The 23,396-nt window shown below is 40.3% G+C and overlaps 1 protein-coding gene across 1 annotated transcript in view; it reads right to left on the bottom strand.

Moving 5' to 3' along the window:
• MAP4K5 (mitogen-activated protein kinase kinase kinase kinase 5) overlaps window positions 1-23,396 on the bottom strand; it is a 64,907-nt gene that overhangs the window by 39,228 nt on the left and 2,283 nt on the right. Inside the window, exon 2 of the mRNA XM_072116018.1 lies at window positions 3,569-3,626. Within this exon, the coding sequence (XP_071972119.1) occupies window positions 3,569-3,626 (58 nt within the window). The remainder of the gene's footprint in view (window positions 1-3,568; window positions 3,627-23,396) is intronic.

The raw sequence follows: 23,396 nt of genomic DNA, 5'->3' as shown, positions 1-23,396 counted from the left end.
CTTGCTTGAGTAGTCCAATTCTCTAAGAGACGGGGCCATCCTTTGTGATGATGTCTGACATACAAGCAACATATATATAGCTGGGTGAATTCCAGGCTGGAATCATTTAGGCAAGTGACTATACTTCCAGATAAGTACTTGCAAATCTTTTGACTAAATATGGACCCTAGTGCTATGCCCTATCTATGCAACATGAGTATCCAAGAGACACTGTAATGATGCTTACCGTATTTTTCGGACTATAAGGCGCACAAGAAAACCCTTTGATTCTCTCAGAAATCAAAGGTGCGCCTTATATATGAACCGCATTTACAGACAATAGCTGCCTTGAGCTGTGCACAGGTCTGCCACCTGCTGGTCATTCATCCTTATAATCAGGTGCGCCTTATATATGAACCTAGACATTTGAGCAGGCATTTATTGAAGGTGCGCCTTATAATCCGGTGCGCCTTTTCTCAACTCATTAAACATTTAGACATCTTATGTGGGTTTTCTGCCTCCTCTTTGTTGTTAGGAAGTTCATCTCTGACACCACAAGTAAATTATCCCTTCTGCATATGTAAAATATATGTAAAATCATTGCCATGTATAGAAAGGTTCAGATGGTAATTACAAGGATGGTTTCTGTGCCTCGTTTCCCCTATTTCGATTAGCTTGTCTCTTCCTAATCTTTTTCTTAATCTTGGTCCCATAGCTCTAAAATAAATACGTAAGCCAGATCCTTGCCCTTACTTCTTCTTAGTTCTAGCATACCATTAACAGTCCAAACATTTTTCTATTACTTTTCTACTTCTGACTAAGTAGTAAGGACAAGGTTATAGTGGGGATGGTCACGGCCCTGAAGTCAAACATTTAGCAAAAGAAAGTATAATTACAATTGGAAGGAATAGGGACAGACATTTATGCGTCTGTTTTTTTCCTCTCATATGATGGTGGCGCCTGTTTTTTTGTGGGGAAACCATCATCTTTTTATTTTGTCTGTGTTGGTAAAGCAGCCAAAGTAGGTTAATTTTTATCTTAAAGATAAATTCTGATTATAAAAGAAAGTAATACACTGAAAAACAAATTCTTTGAACATAGAAATATCACGGTTTTCAGTTCTTGGTTTTTTTTTGGGGGGGGGGGGGCACATTTCTTTTCTCATCCTGTTGTGTTGTAAAACCACTGACACCAAAGGTTCACACCTGTTATCTAGTCATGTGGGAAAACCAAAAAACATCAGCTAACCAACTGAAAAGAAAAATGAAAGTTCGTTCTTGAGAGAATTTTACCCCAAATTCACTTAATTTTCCTTAAAAGGGAACCTGTTACCACCTCATTTTCACTAAAGGCAGGCTATAAAAGCCCATTACAGCTGCATTGCAAATCTATCTTTCTGCTTTCTCTTAGTATTACAATATAATGCAAGATCAGGAGGGAGGAGCTGTACAGGAGCACAAAGCTGGGGGCGAAGAGCTGAGCAGTCTGCATTTTGCTTTGTGAAATGCAAACCAAAGCCCTTATTATTATTATTATTAACCCCTAGGATCACACAGATGATTTTGTCAGGGTGCAAGGTATGTTATAACTCACAATTATATTGTAATGCAAATGCTTAGAGAAAGCAGAAAGACATATTTGCACTGCAGGTGTGATGGGTTTCTGTAAACTGTCTTTAGTGAAAATGAGGTCCCTGGTGATAGGTTCCCTTTAATCTATGCAGATAACCATAAGTATGGTCATAAAACCTCAACAACAGCCGTGGATTTAAATATATAGTATTAAATTTATAGTGAACAAAAATATATATAGCTAACAAACATGCTGCTGTTGCATAGGACTAGAAAACTATCGAGCAGAGGTGCACAACCTGAGGGCCACACCATACAACTTCAAGTAGCGCAGTAATAAACTACCATTAAAAAAAAAAAGCACACATTTCCACAGTACACCTTCCCATAAAACATGAGAAAATACTGCAGTCAGACTGCCACTGCTATCATTATTATTATAGACCACAGAAGAGGTAACTAAATTTAAAAGTGACCTCAATAGAGCCTATAAATAATCCAGACTTTAGAGCAGATAATAAACAAAAAACGGACCCGAGACCAAACAATTAATATTACAGTAAATGTAGACTCCCAAATCAGACAAGAATGTTGACCCCCAGGCCAGACAATTAATATTGCAGAAATCTTTATCTGCAGAGTACCCCAATAGCAAGAACATGGTGTACATAGATCTCAGCTCTTGAAGTGGCTGTGATAAGACATGCAGCTTCTACAAAGAAGAGAAAGATTCGCAACTGGTGGGCACGGTGGTTTAAGATTTTTCTAAATTACAGCTGTTGGTCACCTACAATATGAAGGGGAATATAGTTTGAATTACAAGAGAATGCCTACATGGGGTGTGCGGTACTGCAGCTCAGCATATTCACTTTACTGACACCAAATTGTAATAACAGACAACCTTTAGACAGGTGTGGTGGCACTGTTGCTGGAGAGTGGCAATGTTTCTTCTAATCTCAACATACTGTGGTATTCTCCCTTTGGAGGTATTCTCCTCCATGGAGAAAAAAAAAAAAACCAAACAAACAAAAAACAAACTATAAAAATACAAAACATGGATCACTGATGCGTTGCCATTGGGACAATATCATATTACATTTAAATATGAACAAAATTATTGTTTAGCAAAATACAAACAATAAGCCATACAAAGTGCAGCTGGAAACAATGTAAGACTTCATTATTTCAATACACATTGCATCAGGGTGCCGTTTTGTATGTTTACCATGCGTTTGAACCTGTTTATCTTCATTTCTAGAAGTGTAGGCAGCTGTGAAACGGATTAAAAACAGCCAAACATACAAAAAACGTATGCGTTTTCAGTCCAATTAAAAACGGTCCACAAAACGGTCCAAGAACAACCTGTGTGGCAGCATCTTCAGCTATAGAGAGATTTGCCTAATTAAACAGCTGTTAACATTTGCGTTGACAAAACATAACCATTAACACAATGTTAACACATATGTTAAAGTTACTGTAACACGTACAGTTAACAAAGTTAACATTTGTGTTGTGTAAATAAAAGTGTTAACAGCTGTAATTAGGCAGATCTCTCTTCAGCTGTTGCAATGCATTTTTAAAAGCATGCGTTAGATGTAACATGTGACTGCACCCTTAGGCTTTATTCACATGACCGTATTAGGGACCATGATCTAGCCGCACAATCTACGGACAGATCACAGCCCCCATAGAGGTCACCAGGTTGCGGTGAGCACACCATGTCTCACTACACTGAGACCAAGCCGCAAATTATGCGACATGTCCTATATTTTTCTGGATTTGATTACGAGGCCGCACAACTTTCAATGGAGGGGAGTGAAGAGCGCCCACTCCCCCATCCTTCTCCACCCAGCCATGTGCTACACTTGGGATCCATGACCATGTGAATGAGGCCTAAAACGTTAAGTAACATAACATAAAATGCATGTGCATTGAACCAGAGGACACACTCCTAACACCTAGCAGCAAAATGTATAAAAACCAAACCACTTCCTGTAGAGGGTCCATGAGCTACTCACCAGGCTCCAGCTTAATAATCTTCACTGCAGCCAACTCTCCAGTCTGTAAATTTCTGGCCTAAGAGCAAACACAAGTGACACATTAATATTTCCATGTCTTTCAAAGGGATCGCAAGCTTTGCTACAAATTCCATGTAGATGCCCAACATTTATGAGCCCTGTCCTATTAGAAGATGCTTTGGGTACTTATTTATTTAAAATATAAGGAGTCCATATGAATACAAGAAACTTTTTATAACATTATGTATTATGGGAGAGTTGACGCTCAATGTGTCTGTGAGACTACATATATCATAGATGCGAATTCACACATAGAGGCTAAAAGTCTTTGGGAGGCATCTGGCAGGGTTTGCGTTGTTGCACCACATGGAATAGTGCATGTTTTCATATAGTTGTATCCTAAAAAACCTTCATCTTCTGTCAGTGTGAGCATGGGAGAGAAAGCAGATTAATTCACACTGCTAAAAGCAGAACGAAGGGCGGGGGGATAAAAGAAGGACAGGGGGAAAAAAAGGACAACATTTTTATTTTATGCAAGAAGTTTAAAATGGTATGGTGCCGATGTTCTGCAGGGAAGCATGGTATACTTGCATCATATAAAAACATTTCCGGCTCAGTGATTGCGCCATGAAGTCACGAATAGATTGCAGTATTGTGTTTTAGCCCTGAATAGGGTCTTCTAGGAATCCAAGGTTTGGGGATGGTATAAGCAGCAACTCTAGAACAGGTAGCAACTAATTAAGAGAGATTTCACAGAACCCTACAGGGCCTGGAAGAGGTGTCGGCAAAAAAAAAATAGTTTCCCTGCTCCAGACCCCACTATCTTGAAAAACCTCTTTTGACCTTTGACTTGTTTGATAATTGCAACAATTTATGTTTACACTTTTAAAACAATAAAAGGCTTGTTTTGTTTTTTTTTAGATCACAATTTGATCTTCTGATGTCTCCTTACTATTCAGCAGTTTATCTCAAGTGACCAGGGCGATGTCATCCAAGGTCCCTTACCATTTGCAACATATACCCCATGTATGTATCTGATCACATGAAATCAGATCATGCCTTTATGAACCTTTACTCCTCTCCATCCTCCAGGGAGGCTACCATAATTTCATATGATCAGATACATACATAAGGGTACATTTTGCAAATGTCATCTAAGGTCCTAAACCTCTTTTAACATTACCCTGGTCAACTGACATGAATTTAACAGAAGGCACCGTCTAAAAAAAATGTACACAATATTTCTAATAGGTAAATAGAGCTTTATATGTCCGAAGTTGAATACTGGCAGACGGTACCCAAATACACGGAGACAGGGAAGTTATTTAAAGAGACACAGAGCTGTCAAAATAAGAGGATAGGGCAGTGATGGTGAACCTTTTAGACACCGAGTGCCCAAACTACAACCAAAACCCACATATTTTTCGCAAAGTGCCAATGCGACAATTTAAGCAGTAACTTATTACTCGCTGCTCAGTCACAGGTTTAAATTGTATAGGCACCTGAGGACACCAATACAGTAGAAAGAAGGAGAAGAAGTTTGGATTATCTTTGTAGCTTCCTTCTAGGGTCCTGGGCTGCCTGGGACTGCAAGAGTCCTTGAGTCCTGTCTGGCAAACTGTACCCTGGGGTGATGGCAAGGGTGCCCATATAGAGGGCTTTGAGTGCCACCTCTGGCACCCGTGCCATAGGTTCGCCACCACTGGGATAGGGGGTTCACTGGCAACCCAGTGGAGGAGAAGAGTCAAACTCAGGAGATAAGAGTCAAGAAGGCTTATTTGCATATCAGAAAATGGCCATAGTTAAGGTACAGTGTCTCACTGGCAGCTAATTTTAGGTAATATGGGGAGGACCAATAATCCTTTACCAGCACGTATTGTTCGTTTGGGGGGCCAAAATTCTGATGACAGGTCTTCTTTAAGGCCTTGGTTAGGACATGACTATCATGACTTTGTGGCGATGTCAACTGAGAAAAGGGAGATGGACTTTATTCACACATACGTATGCAGCAGGGGTTTCGGAGAGAAAGAGGAATGTGTGAGTGAATGAGTGCTGTTTACCCCTCCACTCTCCATTAGAAACGGCGCCGCACAGCCTTAAACATGCTCTATCCTTTCCCGGTGTGTGTGACGCAGGATGTAAGTAATACTTCACGTGTCAGCTGCGGGTGATTGGGAGAGGGCTCACGGGCTGAGCTCTCTCCATAGCCGGTGAGTGTATGCAGCATATTGCCGCTGGCAAATATTGCATTACATTGGTAAGATCTCTGTCAATCAACATGGGTCCAGTTTTACCTCTTATGAGTTACCAACACGGTTCGACGGACTGGGCTGCCTTTAAAGTAGCTTTGAGGAAAAGGTTTTTGTGATCATACCCTAGAAAATCTATTTTATATTTCCCAGAACCCCCAGCGCAGCATGCAGAGCCTTATAAGGAAACCTACAGCTTAAATTTACCTCAACAAAGTGGCTTTAGGTGCTTTTTAGAGGTCAAATTATTTTTTATTAGGGATAGGAGGTGGCTTGTTCATTATAAAAATTACTTTCATATTTATGTAAATTTTGTCAAGGTCCTCTGGAGGGCATGATGCCAAAGCTCAGAGGGTCTCTGTTAAAGCTCTTCAGTCAATGTGTCATAATAAACAAGCTCAAAGCTCCAGCCCATGATCCAGGATTTTTAATAGTCAGTCAACAAAATTAGCTGTAAAGGTGGTCTCACACAAGCAATTTTTGATGAGGTTTAGTTAACATTTTTGAAACAGTGAGCTTAAAAGAAAAAAAAAAAAAAAAAAAAAAAAGAGCATAGTTTGTACTTATTCCTTTTACACACCTGTTTTTTCTGCAAAGCCTGGTAATAATCAGCATATGTAAAAGAACCCCAAGCATCAATGGAAAGCTAAAATCCTTGGTATCAGAATTTAAAAACGCAAACACACACACAGTAAAAAGTAAAAATCATAAAGATTTATTGTAAATTTAGAGCAAAGTTAGTGTGGAGCAATTCTGATACAGATCAGGTGGACAGAAAACTAAGAAATACTTTTTATTATTAGTTTTCCAAGCTGAAGAATTGCCCCCAAAAATGTGCATAGTAAAATTCATCAGTGCACAGATGCAAGTTGCTGTAAGCAAAGGTGGGGGGAGTAGTCACTGAAACTTCAGCCGGTTCTTGAAATGTCCCAGAGGCCTAACAGTGTAATGTGCCAGAAGACTCTGGTATTTGGCCTCCAGTGGAATCCCAGCTGCTTATGGATTAGGGGTAAGGAATGAATCCTACAGAGATCTTACCAATGTAATGCAATATTTCTGGCAAAGCCCATATCAGACTACAGGCAGCAGCAGGTCATACAGAGCCTTGCACTTAGCACACATTTTTGTGACCAGTGGTTGGGGTTTCTTACAGCAGACCCATCTAAAAATGACAAGTCAGCCCTGTCACAAGCTCCATCTGTAGTATGAAGATACAATCCAGGAAAGATGGAACCATCGTTGTAAAGAGAAAGCAGTGACATAACATCACAAAGAGATCATCTACTAGTATTCATGCAAAGAAGAGATCTAGCCAACATATGCAACGTGTCTCTATGCAAGTACCACCCTGTGTCCCCATCAGAGGGTTATGGGAGACGACTGCTTCTTTGTCAACAAGACAGGGAGCCATGTGTTTCCTTGAGCAGTCAGGACAGTGGTAGACAAATGGGACCCTGTCACTGTACAGCTACTGCATTTTCCACACACAGACCTCGCTCTGTACACGAGTGCACAAAGAATCTGCATTTCATTATCATCATGTGAGATTCCTAAGGTCTAACAGTTTACAGATGTGCAAGTCAACGAAAAACACACTGGACTTCTATAGACAACTAATAGCAGAATATACTAAAAGATGTCGCTCAACTCTGCTACGCTGCTCCTGGAAGATAAGCGGTTCAGCTGCATTCTAGCATAGCCATTGCTTCTCGGATACTGCCATGTAAGAGTCTTGGAGACTGTGTGACATAAAGCTTACAGGACATCCACCATCAGTAAACTGTCCTAATAAGTGTCTGAGGACTTCTTTTATTATAACTCTACATGCCACGAGCGCAGAAATATAGAGTTATAAAATTACTGTATATTTAGATTACCCTCCATGAGCCTCGTATTTTAATTTACAGACTCCCCCTGTAGCGCTAGGGACCACTAGCGCTACTGGGTGGAGTGCATAAAATAAAATAGGAGGCTCGCTGAGGTGCTTGGTTATCGTAGCTTGAGCACCCCAGGGTTATTTGCATATCTTTTATAACTCTGTTTCCCCGAACGTGGCATATACAGTTATAAGAAAAGAAGCGGAATGTCTTTTTAGGACACATCCACCATTAGTAAATTGTCATTTAAAGGAAATCTACCATCAAAATCCATCATGCTAGATCCAGGCACTGAGACTGCGGTAATCTTTTTATATTAGTTATCTTTTATAATTATGCTAATAAACTTAAAGGGCTCTGGGGGTTTTACCAGATCCCTGCCATGCTGCAGCTTCACCGTCAGTAATACTATGCAGAAGCACTCCCCCCCTCCCGATGAGCGAGATTACAGCAAGCAGCATGAATGGGAATTCCTGAGAGAGCAGGGGTGGGGGAGCAGAAGTTTGTGAAGCCAAAGAACAGAGCTGATCTAGAAACACACCCCCAGAGCCCTTCTGACTCATTAGCATAATTTTAAAAGTTGGCCATGGATAACAAATATAAGAAGATTATCACAATGCTTGGATCTATAATTAAGTGTCCTTGGTTAATCATGCTTGATTTTGATGGCAGATTTCCACTGAAGTGTACTTTCCATGTATAAAATGTATATATAGTATATTTATTGTGTAAGGGAGGTCACATAGATTAACACGACTGCTCATCTCTACATTTTGCTTGCAAAACTCCTTTGGCGGCTAGTTAGTGAGTGACTACTCACTGCTCTTGTCTCATCTGTTACACAGCTGTCAGATAGGGCACATGAGATGTGAGCCTTTCTTAGCTACCTCCAAGTATAGAGGAATGTAAAATAAAATGTCTAGAAAAAACTCTAACACATTAATGGGATTTGCCCATGAAAGAAAGTAATCAAATTTTAATCCCCTCGTGATGTTTACTCAATAAACATTTTTAACCCCTTACTTCACAATTTTACTCAGTTTTATTGCTGTTTTAGCTCCTATAACTCAGTGATGGTCAGTGTAAGATTCCAGAGTGTGGGCGGGGACTCTCTAAGCAGACACTTCATGATTCCTCTGTGCTTAGATTATCAGGGACTGGGGTTTATCTAGCTTCTGAACATTCTACTGGTATCTGACACAGAAAAAGAGAGATGAGGCAGATCAGAGATGAGAGATGATGAGATCCATTTGATAGATATAAAACACATTGACACTCTCAGTTCTGCTAACTCACCTATAACACACACGCAGTCAGCACTGCTATATGCCTCCCTCAGATAAAGACCTTATCTGTCTGTAGCTTGGCAAGTCTCCGCACACTGCTGCTTGCTGGCAAGAAGTGCCTGAGCTGGTCTTGTAATTCAGGGTGGAAGGGCAGGAGGCAAAGAGCACTGCAGTGTGCAGATATTAGATGCTATTCATGAGAAGCATCCGACCATAGTCAGAAGATTTATGGTCGTCTTAAGGGGCAATCAAAGTTGTAAACACCAGGACTGATAGAGACAGGTTGGAATTAGATCTGTGAAATGCTGTCTTTTTGTTAATAACAGTGAATTAGTTATTTTAACAGTTATTTTGTTATCCTGAGTATACCTAAAGGCATCTACCACCAGGGTGTATGCCGGAGGGGCTCCAGGCTCCATTAACACCTATACAGCCTGGAGTCTCTCAGACTCATTTACATACAGTCCTTCATCCTGGTGGTAGATGCGCTTTAAGAATCTTGTCTTTGTGGAAAGACAAGATTCTTATTCTGTCATATTGAAATAAAAATTTTCTTTAAAGCAGCAGTAAGTACCACCAAAATTAACCAAAAAAAGGAAATACTCGAACCTTCCACTGCCAGCTACCTATTTCAATGTCAATTTAAAATGTGGAATTGAAAAATAAAAAGTAGAGCTTACAGTAGAAAAAAACATTTATTGAGTTTTGGGATGTAATGTCAACTGGAGCATGTAACTGGACCGATACCAGTAAGTTTTTATTTTCACCCAACTTTAAACATATCTGATTCAATCGTCACTTCAGAAATGGCATTTAATTTTTCATACCATTTTAATATTCAACCTGCTGAGCGTCTGATACAACACACTTGGAAGTACATTAAACTAATAATTTTTTGCTACTGTCATCAAATGTTTCATACTTATGAAGTAGTAGTAAAAACCTGAGGGGAAAAAAAAGTATCAGGAACGATGAGGCAATTATTGTTTAGATGGGAGTGTTGGAGCGTGTGGGGTATATTTCTTTCAGACTTCCCTTAATCCATGACTAATCATAAAGAGAACAGCTTACTGTGAGTGCACGCTCTGTAAAACGTGCCAAATTTCTGAAAACCGTTGAAAACTCCAGGGTCCCAAAACACAATCAGTCAACACAATACTGCACCTAGGCATCCCTCCAGCGAGAGAATGACCAGCAATCTGAATCCAAAGAAACCCATCATAAAACTTCTATTATAGAAACTTTATGAGCTTTTACATCAAAGAACAAAAATCTGTAGCAGTCTAGTCACAAACAGGATAAAAAAAAAAAAAAAAAAAACAAGCATGATAAACCAAATACACTTAAATCAGAGATCCAGGCACCATGACTGTGGTAATCTTCTTATATGTATTATCCATGGCCTCCTTCCTTCTAAAATCAACTTTTAAAATGATGCTAATGAGCCTGAATAGCCTCTGTGCTCTGGCTTTACAGGCTGTTATATTGTCTCCACCCTCCCCATGTAGCCCCTCAGTATTTCCGCTCCTCTCTTCCTGATTTTAGCACAAAATGGGAGGGGAATTTAACAGCCTGTGAATCTGCAACATGGAGGGGCTCGGGTAACATCCCCAAGAGCCCTTTTATGATCATTAGCATAATTTTAAAACTTGATTGTAGAAGGAGGGAGACCATAGATAAAAAAATATATACATAAAAACATTACCACAGTCACTGTGCCTGGATCTATAGGTAAGTCTCCCTAGTTTATCATGCTTCATTTAGATGGTAGAACTTTTCTGTTCGGGTAGTGTTACTCTCGTGCCTTTAGCACAATAAGATAACTCTGCTGATGAGACGACTCTTCTGATTTTCTCTAATTAGAGACTGACCTATAAAGATTAGATAACTCTTGTCCCCTGATGAGGTGACTGCCACAACCTCTCCTCTAATGGTATTGAGGTGACTGTGCAGACCATGTTTTGATGATAGATTTCCTTAACAATGGTTTCACACAGTTCTTTCACATCAGTGATTTTTCACTCAACCAATTTTGATATTATGGTCACATACAGATTGGTTTTCTCTGCCTGACATCAATGATTTTTCACTGATGTCTAACTGAACCATTCTTTTCAATGGGCTTTTTCAAACTTCGTTTTTGTTCACTGATCAGTTGTTGTCAGTGAAAACAAAAAGAACGGGTTCTAAACTGACCACTGATCAGTGAAAAATGTCATTGAAAAGAATGGTTCAGTAAGACATCAGCCAAATACATAAGCCAAAAGAAGTTCAGTGAAACCACCCTTAATGTTGAAACTTAATATACCGTGACACTTTAAAGGTAATCTGTCACCAGGGACCTCTTTTTAAAACTAAAGACAGAAGCCCATTTACAGCTGTATTTCAAATATGCCAGTTTTTTCTAAGCGTGTGAATGACAGTATAAATGTGTGTTATAACTTATCTTGCACCCTGACAGAATCCTCTGTGTAGTTTCAGGAGTTGGGTTTTGGTTTGGATGCTTTTAAAAAAATGTGACTTGTGCTGCACACTCCTCAGCCCCCACCTTTGTGCTACTGTACAGCTCCTCCCTCCTCCACAGAGCTCACAGCCTGGTGACGAGACATCACTGGGAGGGGCTGCACAGGAGCACAAAGGTGGGGGCTGACAGCTGAGGAGTCTGCAGCACAGACAAGTCACATGATTTTTTAAATGTATCCAAACCAAAGCCTAACCCCTGGAACTACAAAGAGGATTCTGCCAGAGTGCAATGTAAGTTATAACACACGATTATATTGTAATGCAAATGCTTAGAGAAAGCAGAAAAGCATAATGTAGCTGTAAAGGGCTTTTGCAACCTGCCTTTAGTGAAAATAAGGTCCCTTGTGACAGGTTCCCTTTAAGTACCTAAAACAATACTTATGTTTAATGCTTCACCCCTCCTTACAAAGAAGAGCAGAATTGCTTTCTGAGCCCACGTCCCCAACACTGTGGTAGGTCTGTGAAATCTAGCCTGTGCGGCCTGGTGTTTTAGCCAATAGCATTGCTGTAAAAATCCATGGGAAGAAACTGACACTTAACTAAAACAGCATCTTACATTGAAAATACCAAAAATCCAAATGAAACAAAAAAATGTTTCTGTATACCCGCATGGCATGGTTTCGTTGAAAACTCATAAAGAACCTGTCAAAAAGACAACCCCTTCTGAAATGAGAATTGACGTTCCTTTAGTTCTGACATTCATAGACTGCCGTGAATCTCCCTTGGGGGATTATGACATCACTTCATGCTTGGGTGAGGAATCTGATGCAAACCACCCAGATACCAATTAAGTTGTCTGTGCAAATAACATTCACATGTTGTAGTTACGGGATTTTATTTTTTAAAGCTTTGTCTACTGAAAAAGTGGAATATAAAAAAAAACTAACTAAAATTATCCAGATGGCTTTGGGATGTGGGGGGGGGGGGGGGGCAGTAGGCTACAATAAACAGCTATAAACAGTTATTAAAGGTGTCTGGAATTAAGCTTCCGTGTTAATCCTGGTTCTGAGGAAAATCCAATTGTTACAGAGACCAAAAGAATTTTGTCTGGGGTTACAATTATACAGTATGCAGTTCTGACTTACATACAAATTCAACTTAAAAACAAACCTCCGGAACCTATTTCTACTGCCTGTACTACTGAGGCTATAACTTACAATGTGTATTTCAAGCCATAAAATGTCTGTTTCAGGTGGGCAACTAGGACCTCAGGCTGTAGGGGACCCATGGCCAACCATTCATATCATAAACAACTTTTGCATTATGTTTTCACTCCCCACCTTCCAAAGTCATATCTTTTTATTGTTCTCCATCTACAGAGCAATACAAGTGCTTCTTTTCTGCAGGACAGATTGTACTTCCAAGTTGCACAATTTACCATTCTGTGCAATGTACAGGACAGCTAAATAATTCCAAATGTAGTAGAGTTGACAGAAAAAAAATAAAATTATAAGTTAAAAAAATAAAGTTGCGCTATTTCATAAGGGGCTTTGCTTTCATGGCTTTCACTCTGCGGTCCAAAAGAGACATCTTTTTTGTGTTCGTTTGATCACGCATATAACCAAAAAAAAAAAAAAAAAAAACACACAAAAAAACCAAACAAACACTCTTTAAATCATCTTATTCTAATTTTTATGTTGGACGTGCTGATAAATTCATTGATACGATTTTGATGGTTGCCACAACTTTTTCTTCCCTGCTGAAATCTTTCTTTTTATGTTTAGAGAGACTGAACATTTTGGGACATGGAGATACATACATAACATTTTTATTATTTTAATTTGTTTATGTAGGTGTTCCAGTGAAAAGGGGGGAAAAAGATTTTTAATGAAAAAAAAAAAATTACATTTTGAAACTTTTTATGATGTACAAAACAACAGATACATTTATGGAGAGAGCTCAGCTAGTGAACACATGATAACTCCTGTAATGCAGAATCCAGTCTATATTCTCATAAAAACTGTATATAAAACACATCTAGGGCAGAATAGTAGAAAGTCATATTCCTTCTTTGATGGACAAAGCAGAAACACACTCAAATTTCTGGTAAACAAGAATTGGCTGCCGGTGAACTATATGCAAAATGCAGCCGCCCTGTGGGGATCCAAAGCTGCTGTATGACATTTCATGTTCCAAGCTCATGACTCATGCGCTGCACTAGTCTTATCCTGAAACTTATAAATGGACATCAGACATAAGAAATATATGGTTCTGGTGTAGCCAACTGGTACACAAGTAACTGGTCCATTCAAAGGTGAATGATAAAATGAGTAATTCCAGCATTCATGGCCTCACATTAGCAATAATGGCACACTACCAAATGGCTTAGCCTGTCCAAGTGACTTCCACTGCCTTTATTAGAAAAAGTGAGAAAAATGCACAAACTTTGTATAATGCTTTTTGAAAAGGACTGTAAAATTACTTAATAAAAAGATAAAAAGGGATAATATGACCACTGTTTGGCTGGTACCAAATCGCTTGTTTGGTCAACAGCTATTCTCCCCGAAATCACCCACCAAAAAGTCTCCAAATTGATCCAAAGGGAGCACTAAAAAGGTATAGTTTTCTTTCTCTCACCCTAGAAATTCTCAGAAGAGCATACCTGGATTGTAAGAATTAGCATAATAACCACCTTAAAATGGTTGTCCAAAACCTTTTTTAATAAGGCTTCGAGGGCAGAGCCCAGTGGTGAAGTCACGTCGACAGCCGCGCTCCTGCTCCAGCCTGCAACTACTGCTGTAGAAGGTGTGCAGTTGTTGACACCTCTGTAAACAAACTAAGGACTTCTGCACACAAACATGATTGTCCTATAGCCGCAAAACACTCTTTAGGCTGTTTTTGTGTACTGTGTGTCAACAGTATTTCCCCAGTGTCTCCACCGTGTGGCCGTAAAGTAGGCCCGTGTGTATTCCAAGGGTTAGCCGTATTTTTCACAGCCCCATAGACTTCTATAGGAGGTTGGAGCCAAAAACACGACTAAGAGTAGTAGTGGAGTAGGAGTTTTTTCTCAGGGGCACTAAGCTGAAAAATCATCCACTATACATACAGGTAGCAGCAAAACAGACCCTAAAACCTCAGTCATATTACCTGAGGAAACAAAATGTTCTTATGCATGAGGCATCGATGGGGGCACCAGAAGGAGGGCAGGGGGAGGTCATCAGAGCCGTGTTGATTTTATTTTTTTTATGCCCGGTTTGAATGTCCATTAAAAAACTTGCTATACAGTATATACAAGTCTATTATTCCTGGACACTAAGTAATTTCATTCCTATTTCTGGCCAAAGAATGAATGCTTAAACTCAAAGCTTACCCTGTGGAAAAATCAGACCGATCACATGCACAGTTTTATACACAAGACCTTGTGGATCACTTTGTCCAAGATGAAACACATCAAGCGTACAATTATTTCACCAAACATTTTGAAAACACTTCCAGGAAGAAATTCCAGTAATATTTTGGAAACAGGTGTCTGCACCAGGAAATGCGGCCAGTGACATCTTACACTGAGCTGACCATAATGAACACGTTCACAGAAAACCAAAATAAGGGGAAAACTAAAAAGCTCTGCATCACAAGTGTTGGGAAATGAAGGAATTTCACCTACATCAAAATTATGTTTATATATAAACTATGGATCCGCAGCTATCCCCAGATCCACACATTATGAATACCAATGACTATGACCACTGCAGCAAATCTACCAGTAAGTGACACATCAAGTGATTTATCAAACTAGAACATTAGAATTGATGTGCTATACCTGAAGTACATCACTCAGAGACACATATGAGGAAGCTGATTAAAAGACACTCCTCCACAGTTCTACTACTTTATCAGACAAATTAATACTACTTACCACCTATATGGCAATGCCTTGCTACAACTACATTTTACCCTGCCAGTGCCTATATGGCAATAGTTCATTACAACTACGTGCCAATATAGGAATGCCTTGTTACAAGTAACTTCATTGCTTGGTACAACTACCCTATCTCTACAGACAAGGCACCGTACCAGTCTTTGTACAAGTTAGGATGATGCCGCACGTGACGTTTTTAGTCTGTTTTTAAGCATGCGTATTCAGTCCGTTAAAAAACGCATGCAGTTTTTTTAAAACGCATCAGTTTTTGTCCGATTTTCCCAATAATCTTAAGATATTTTGCGGAAAACAGTCAAAAACGGATGCGTTTTTAAAAACCGTATGTTTTCAAACCACCTTCATTTTTTAACGGACTGAAACCAACCACATGCTTAAAAACGGAATCAAAACGCTAACGTATGGCATCACCCTAACTGCTGACTCATTTCAATACCATCATGCAGAGCAACTCACTACAGAATATGGAAAGGACCTTCAGGGGGGCTAGATGTGCCCAACAGGTTCCTTTTAACCTGAAAATTACAAGATAGAAATACCTTATATACTCGAGTATAAGCCTAGTTTTTCAGCACAAAATTTGTGCTCAAAAACCCTAACTCTGCTTATACTCGAGTCAACTAAAAAAATAAAGACAAAACTCACCTTTCTGACGTCACCCGTAGGTCCTCTTCTGTCTGAGACAGTCTGAGACAGAAGAGGACCTGTGGGGGACGTCGGAAAGATGAGTACAGCGTTATTTTTTTTCCTACTACAGAGGCTGGGCAGGCTGTATGCTACAGGGCCTGGCAGACTATATACTGGGAGGCTGTAACCAATGCTTTTCCCACCCTCGGCTTATACTTGAGTCAATAGGTTTTCCCAGTTTTTTGTGTTGAAATTAGGGGTCTCGGCTTATACTCGGGTCGGCTTATACTCGAGTATATACGGTATGTTATGACTTAGCGAAGGGAACATGAGAGCAATGATTATTGACAATGCTGGGGAGAGTTCTGCAGGTATAATAATTTTAGAAAATATATTCTCTCTCCTCAAAATGTAAATTGATCTAGAAGCGCTTGTACAAATCCACATGAGGAAATTGTAACAATCACTTTAACGTGTTAAACATTAACAGTATTCTTTTAGTCCAGCATGCCATATGCACAGAGCCGAAGCCAATATAAACAGTGGGACTACATACACAGACAGAACAATTATAATTTATATAAGAACAAATAGAACAAACCACACAAGGAACACTGCTGCACACATTATAGAAATATATAAGGGGGGGTTGCCCCAAAATGGTTCTGTCCAGTCATGGCATTTACCTCACAGGACCTCCTGTACGGAATTTGAGGTATCCAACACCATGACATTATCAGCAGATCCTTCAATAGAACATCTTTAAACTATGAATTACAGTGGCAAAAACGCCAGTACAGGAGTAACTGTTTCATTTAAAGAGGACCTGTCACCCTGGAAAACCCACCCACCACATGTGCCCGCCCCCCATAATCCTCCCCCAGCCCCTTTCTCCCTAGCCATTTTTTTTTTAAATTTATGTGCAGTAAATTGATCTAAACCGATCTGACCTCTTACCAAATAAGAGGTCCCCTGCCAGCGGAGAAGCCGGCAGCTTCGCATCGCTTACGGCTGTCCACACTGACAGCGGCTGCGGCCTCAGCCTGGCTAACTCCTATTGCCGGCCACGCTGTCAGCGGCTGTGGCCACGCCTGGCTTATTTACAGCGTTGTGGCTTCTCCTACAAGTCCCCGCTGGCAGGGGCGTGCTGAAGGTGTGTCAGCCGCCCCCCTTATGAATACCACCGACTGCCAGCACACCAGATACAGGATTCGACCTCTTATTTAGTAAGAGGTCGAATCGGTTTAAATAAATTTACTGCACATAAATTTAAAAAAAAAATGGCTAGGGAAAAAGGAGGATTATGGGGGGCACATTTGGTGGGTGGGTTTTCCGGATTGACAGGTCCTCTTTAAGGAGATCCAAAATAACACTCTACATAGACATTACCAAGGTAGCAAATATATTGTTGAGATAAAGAAAACAAACGCTTGGCTGAAAACCTGGCTTTATAATGGAAAGCCAAGTAGGTCAGAAGAAATTATGTCTTGCCAAAGAGATAAGACAGCACAAATCTTTGGCACTTCGGTCTATGAGCAGGTCGTGCCCATCACTGTATTCCCATAGTAGAGGCCTTGCTAAAAGTATGAAAGTGAGAAAAGGGACTACAGTCAATCATTTTCAAGATCCTCCACAGACCCTATTATGCAGCTGTCAGATTATATCACCCCTTTGTTTCAGGGGATGTGACATCCTTCACAAATTACATACAAAACCTCATGTAGTTCAGTATTTTAATAGGGTTTGGTATCTCTGGATGTTCTCTTATCCCCCCACCCATGTATTCCACTACTTCTCTTTTTAGCCGGATCGTAGCAGTAGTAAAATGTTTCATTGTATCCCTTTGAAATGTTTGACAGGAAATAATGGCTCCTTACATTATAAATATAACTGGAATGGTATGGTTTAGCACAAATATGCTGTTACCAATGGTATTTAATTTCCATAACAAAGATGCCCTCCGCAAGGCTGTGCTTCTCCAGCCTCTTTTTCCCGGAAGAAGCGCTGTACTGAGTGAAACAGTCGTTGCTCCTGCACGTGAGTATGTGTTTTCTCATGAAATAAAGAAAAGAGGAGGTTTGGAAGATCATCGAGTGCCGTCTATTTTTTAGGTTTAATCAAGAATTTTATTAGAAGCAAAATAACATTAAACATACATAGTAATAGAATTAAAGCAGGTCTCTCTAGCACTTGTAGGTCACCTAGGATATCTTATGCACTCAGATCTGCAATGCCGCAAATATCATAGTGTTGAGACTAGAGAGAGAACCACACACAGAGGGGAAAGGAGAAAAACAAAAAGGGAAGGGATTTGGGGAACACACATGTATTTAGGGAGCAAACAGTTCCTGCAATCCTTGGGAGCTATGGAAGGTTTCCCAAAGAATCCAAGCGGTAGCAGACTTACCCTAGTCTGCAGAGTCCCTGGCCACCATCTCCTGCGAATGGAACAAAGTTCCTGGATCCACTCGACCACTGTAGGAGGGGGGGCTCTTACAGTGCCTCGGAATCACAGTGTGTGCTCCTGCCATAAAAAATGGCGGAGTAAGCCATTTTTAATTGGGGAGATGGAGCCTGGTCTGAAAACCCAGCCCTGCCTCCTAATTGTGATGTCATTCTTTGCCTGGAGATCTAGGAGGCAGGGCTGGGCCACATGCATGGAGTGGGCGGAGCAGCCTGACTGCAGGAGACAGGGTTTCCTGAGGGGGGTGGGGTTATTATAAGAAATAGAACCCAATTCCATCTCACCCATACCGTAATGTTAATTACGAGTAGTGCCTGGGCAGAGATAAAGTATATTAAAATGTCTGGAAATATAAGGATTCACCTTCAATTTAACAAAACCCCTTGTGACAGAAGCCAGCTGTGGTAAACCTGGCAGAGGAACGTGAACAAGTTATAGGGAGGGTGGCTGGGCACGGCTCCTTTTCCCCTGTGTAATTATCAAACCAAACTTGTTTGACAACGCCAAAAATAATAAGTGGGATCGAGGTGCCAAGAAACTTGTCAGCCGTAGAGCTCTTTTCCAGGGCTTCTTCACATCTGCTTTATACATTTTCTCTTTTTTATTTTTGTTTAAGGAAAAACTAGGTACTCACTGCAGGAAAGTATTTGTTATTGGCCAGTGGATCTTCCTCTTGTAGACCAGTGCAGAAAAAAAGCACGAATGAGGAGACACAGATGATTTAATTGTCAGAGAAAAAACATGGTGCTAAGATGTATAGTAGCAAAAGAGCGTCTGCACCAGCTCAACCCCACTTTTATAGCTACATGCCTACTGTCACATACATTCAAGATGCTGCTTCAGAGTATTAACTGTATATCAATTAGATTTCAGTAGTTAATCTATGTTCTCTTATGTTTCTTCTCTCACTGCGTCACACTACAGCGATATCCTATGTTACTAAAACAGGGAGCTACATTACTAAAACAGGGACCTAAGGCACTGTTCATTTAAGGGTAATGAACAGGACTTTAGTGAGGGCTGACACGGGTGGAGCAGCAGAATAGAGAGAGAACCAAGGGATTAGATCGCTGAATTACTAATGTGGGAAAGTTGGTTGCAACAATGGAGGATGTGGAAATAATTGCCATTAGTGACGGTCAACTACCAAAAAAACCCAGATAATTGATTAATAGATTATAAGACTTTACACAATATAATGGCTTAGAAGTGATAATTTGTCAAAAAGTATTTATTTAATACATAGGATTGGAAATCAGTTATGTATAAAAGAAAATAAACTCTTAAACACTAGTGCAGTCTCATGGACCATTATTTGCATCCCTTGTGTCATCGGTGGGTGAGCACCACGCATCATGCACTGATGACAATTGAAAAAGATCACCCACAGAAATCAATGTGGATCTGTACTAGCTGATGAAACAATGGCTAACGAATGTACCAAATTCACTTTCATGTGCACGAGTATTTAAAGAGAGAGGAAGAAAGAAGGTGTTCTTTATCGAGAAGGCCTAATAATGCAGGAACCTTTGCCTACAAGCCATCCATTTAGTCAAATGTCATGTAAAAGTAACCTACTGAAGATTTCTCTGCTGTTCCATGGTGAAATAGAGAGATCCAAATTTTCCAGTAGGTTGTGCCCTACTGAAATGCTACACATTGGGGTACATTTACTTATCTGTCCGAGGAGTTCACAGAAAGTGCAGTGTCCGTGTATAATGCACTGTGCCGCGATTCAGGTCCGCTGGAGTTCACCTTCTTCTTCCTGGTGCATGTAAGTGCATTGTCTTGCGACACAAATTGAAAGTTAAATCCCGTGCTCTGGCCCTGGTTTCTGCCGCATAAAAGCCAGTGCAGCTGCGTCAAAACCCAATCACATGCGACACACTCCCAGTGCAGAAACCTGTTAAATACCTGTCACAGCCGCAAAAATCAACAGACTTAAGTCTAAAGTACGATTCGTGACCCTTAGTAAATAAGCCCCAGTGACTTCTTCTAGTATAAAGTATTATTTATTACATTTACTGTAAATAGTTTTAGCAAGTAGCTACAAGACAAAGTATTTTCAGATCAAACATTGCTTTCATATAATTCTCTTTTACTATGCGCTGCAGATGATGAAAACCTCTCAAGCAGCCAGTGGTGCAGAGAGGAAATGAGCAGGAACCGGGATTCTTTAAGAAATGATTCGTTGGGGAAGAAAAAAAACTTCCTTTGAGAACTACAATAGATTCTGACAAAACCAGGTTTTCACACTTTTCTTAAACAATTTTCAATATTTCTACACAGGGTCCCAACATTTTCATACATGTTCTACAGTCATGGCCAAAAGTTTTGAGAATGATACAAATTTTAATTTTTACAAAGTCTACTGCATCAGGTTTTATAATGGCAATTTGCATATACTCCAGATTGTTATTAAGAGTGATCAGATTAACAGCAGTCAATATTTGCCAAGAAAATGAACTTTTTCCCCCAAGACACATTTCAACTTCATTGCAGGCCTGCCTTAGGGTGATGCCACACATGTCATTTTGAACCCGTTTTTGGTCCGTTTTTAAGCAGTCCGTTCAAAAACACATGCGTTAAAAACCGCATCCGTTTTTTGACTAGTTTTAATTAAGATAATTGGTAAATCCTGTCAAAAACTGATGCATTTTCAAAAAATGCATGCGTTTTTCAAATGACTGCTTAAAAACGGACCAAAAACGGATCAACACGCCATGTGTGGCATCACCCTTAAAAGGAGCAGCTAACATCGTTTCAGTGATTGCTCCATTATGAGGACAGGACTGGAGATCAATCTGTCATGATTAAGTAAGAATCACACCACTGGATACTTTAAAAGGAGGCTGGTGCTTGGCATCATTGCTTCTCTTCTGTTAACCATGGTTATCTCTAAAGAAACACGTGCAGTCATCATTGCACTGCACAAAACTGGCCTAACAGGGAAGATTATCGCAGCTAGAAAGATTGCACCTCAGTCAACAATCTTATCGCATTATCAAGGAATTCAAGGAGAGAGGTTTCATTGTTGCCAAAAAGGCTCCAGGACGCCCAAGAAGGACCAGCAAGTGCCAGGACCGTCTCTTAAAAGTGTTTCAGCTTTGGGATCGGGCTATCAGCAGTGCAGAGCTTGCTCATAGACTAAACAACCAGCTGTAAGAAGCGTTTGACCAGTACATGTTTATAGCCACTGTATAACTATTATTCACTAACCAAGTGCCTCAAGTTATGCGACCCGCAAACAGGACTTAATCTTCTTGGCCCTCTACCACACGAGTCGGATAGTAACCCAGGACAAGAAGTGTCATACCACACATGCCACCTCACACCTTAAAGGATCTTAAAATCTACCACTGGGGTAGACACGATTTCAACCAAATACCCCTTACTTGCGGGCCTGCTGTTCGGACTCTGGAACATATCTTGAATAGCACTAAAATGCCTTTACTCTGCAGAAATATCAAGTTTTAAAATATGCTAATTAGCGTCAGGCGTTCCTGTGGACGTCACATACGCGGTGTCACAAGTAGGTGTATTTGGTTGAAGACTACCCCAGTGGTAGATTTCCTTTAATGTTGGTGCTGGCAGAAGTAGAATTGGACTGAACTGACCTGTTAGCAGTCACTAGACTGCACTACCTTCTCCACCTCAATGCATGTACAGCAGCACTGGGAGAATATTCCTGCTGGAATTGAGGAAGTATTGGGGGGGGGAGGGGTAGCATACAATCAGTACTATGGGTGAATGGGAGCACCGGAGAAAGAAGAGAGTTGTACTGTGCAACTTTCAGAGCTCCAATAGTACTGAATGGCGCTTAAGGACGCATGATTGACTTGCCCCTCATTCAATCTGTTAGGAGGAAGGGTCCGGTTCTTGTGATTGTTGGGGTAATAATAATTAGATTGATATCCCCTATCCTATGAATTGGAACACTTCATGCTACTGTGCACAGATTACCTTACCATGTAGCCCAAGGCAACAACAAATCACCCAATCCTAGCATGATGCTCGTCAATAATGAAAATAACGCTTGGGGCATTTATCTTTCACGTAACACTGGACCATACACCTTGTGCCAATCTGTCTCAATATGGAGTTCTCGGGTTTGTACTTGTAGGATCACTACCTGTACAACCCAATTATTCCTGAAGTGTGCAACCGAACCACTGAAAACCATACACTTCTGTGATGTCCCTAAAACCCCTTAACAATGGCTCATATTAGACAGCAAATGAAATCGTACAGCATGGCAAATTGTAAATTAGGAGCTCACTGAGAATAATAAATCACTGAAAATACACCTTACACAAACCAGCCACAAAGCCCATGATAATGCCCATCTATTGCCAGAAGTGTCTTCCATCAGCATGCTGGCATCAAAATTGTAGCATGGAGTAATGGATGAAAATAAAGCAGACAGTCGGATACCCAGGGGCGAGATAGCACCAGGATTCTGACAAGTAAACAGCATCAGTGCAATGTTCCAGACAATGTTCTGCTGACTTCTTTTAGCACTGCAAACAGTATTCAGGAATGGGTTGGGGAACATGGTGAAGAATACAAATTTATGAATTTTCCTGTAAATCTGAATATCTTACAACTAGTTTATAGCTGTTTTCTCTAGGAGGAAGTACTATCAGTGATTGATCTCTTGTGTGCTGTACACACCTGGTTTTGGCTCACAATAAACGTTAAAACAAAAATGAATGTAATGACGGCTATGTGAACTAGTCTTCAAATGGATTCTTTTCTCACAAAACTATATATCAATCTGCTTAGCACCTCCTGCTCTACAACACACTGGCCCATATTTAAGAAAAACAGTGCAAACTGCATTATGGTTTGCCTATGGCGTGAATAGGTGTGCAGGGTGAATCTTCAACTTTTTTTTGATGCTCTGTACTAGAACGACCCTTTAT

Source organism: Engystomops pustulosus, chromosome 7, assembly GCF_040894005.1.
Source record: "Engystomops pustulosus chromosome 7, aEngPut4.maternal, whole genome shotgun sequence".
Taxonomy (NCBI): Eukaryota; Metazoa; Chordata; class Amphibia; order Anura; family Leptodactylidae; genus Engystomops; species Engystomops pustulosus.
Note: the sequence above shows the minus strand (reverse complement) of the source record. Positions and strands in the feature narration are given on the sequence as shown.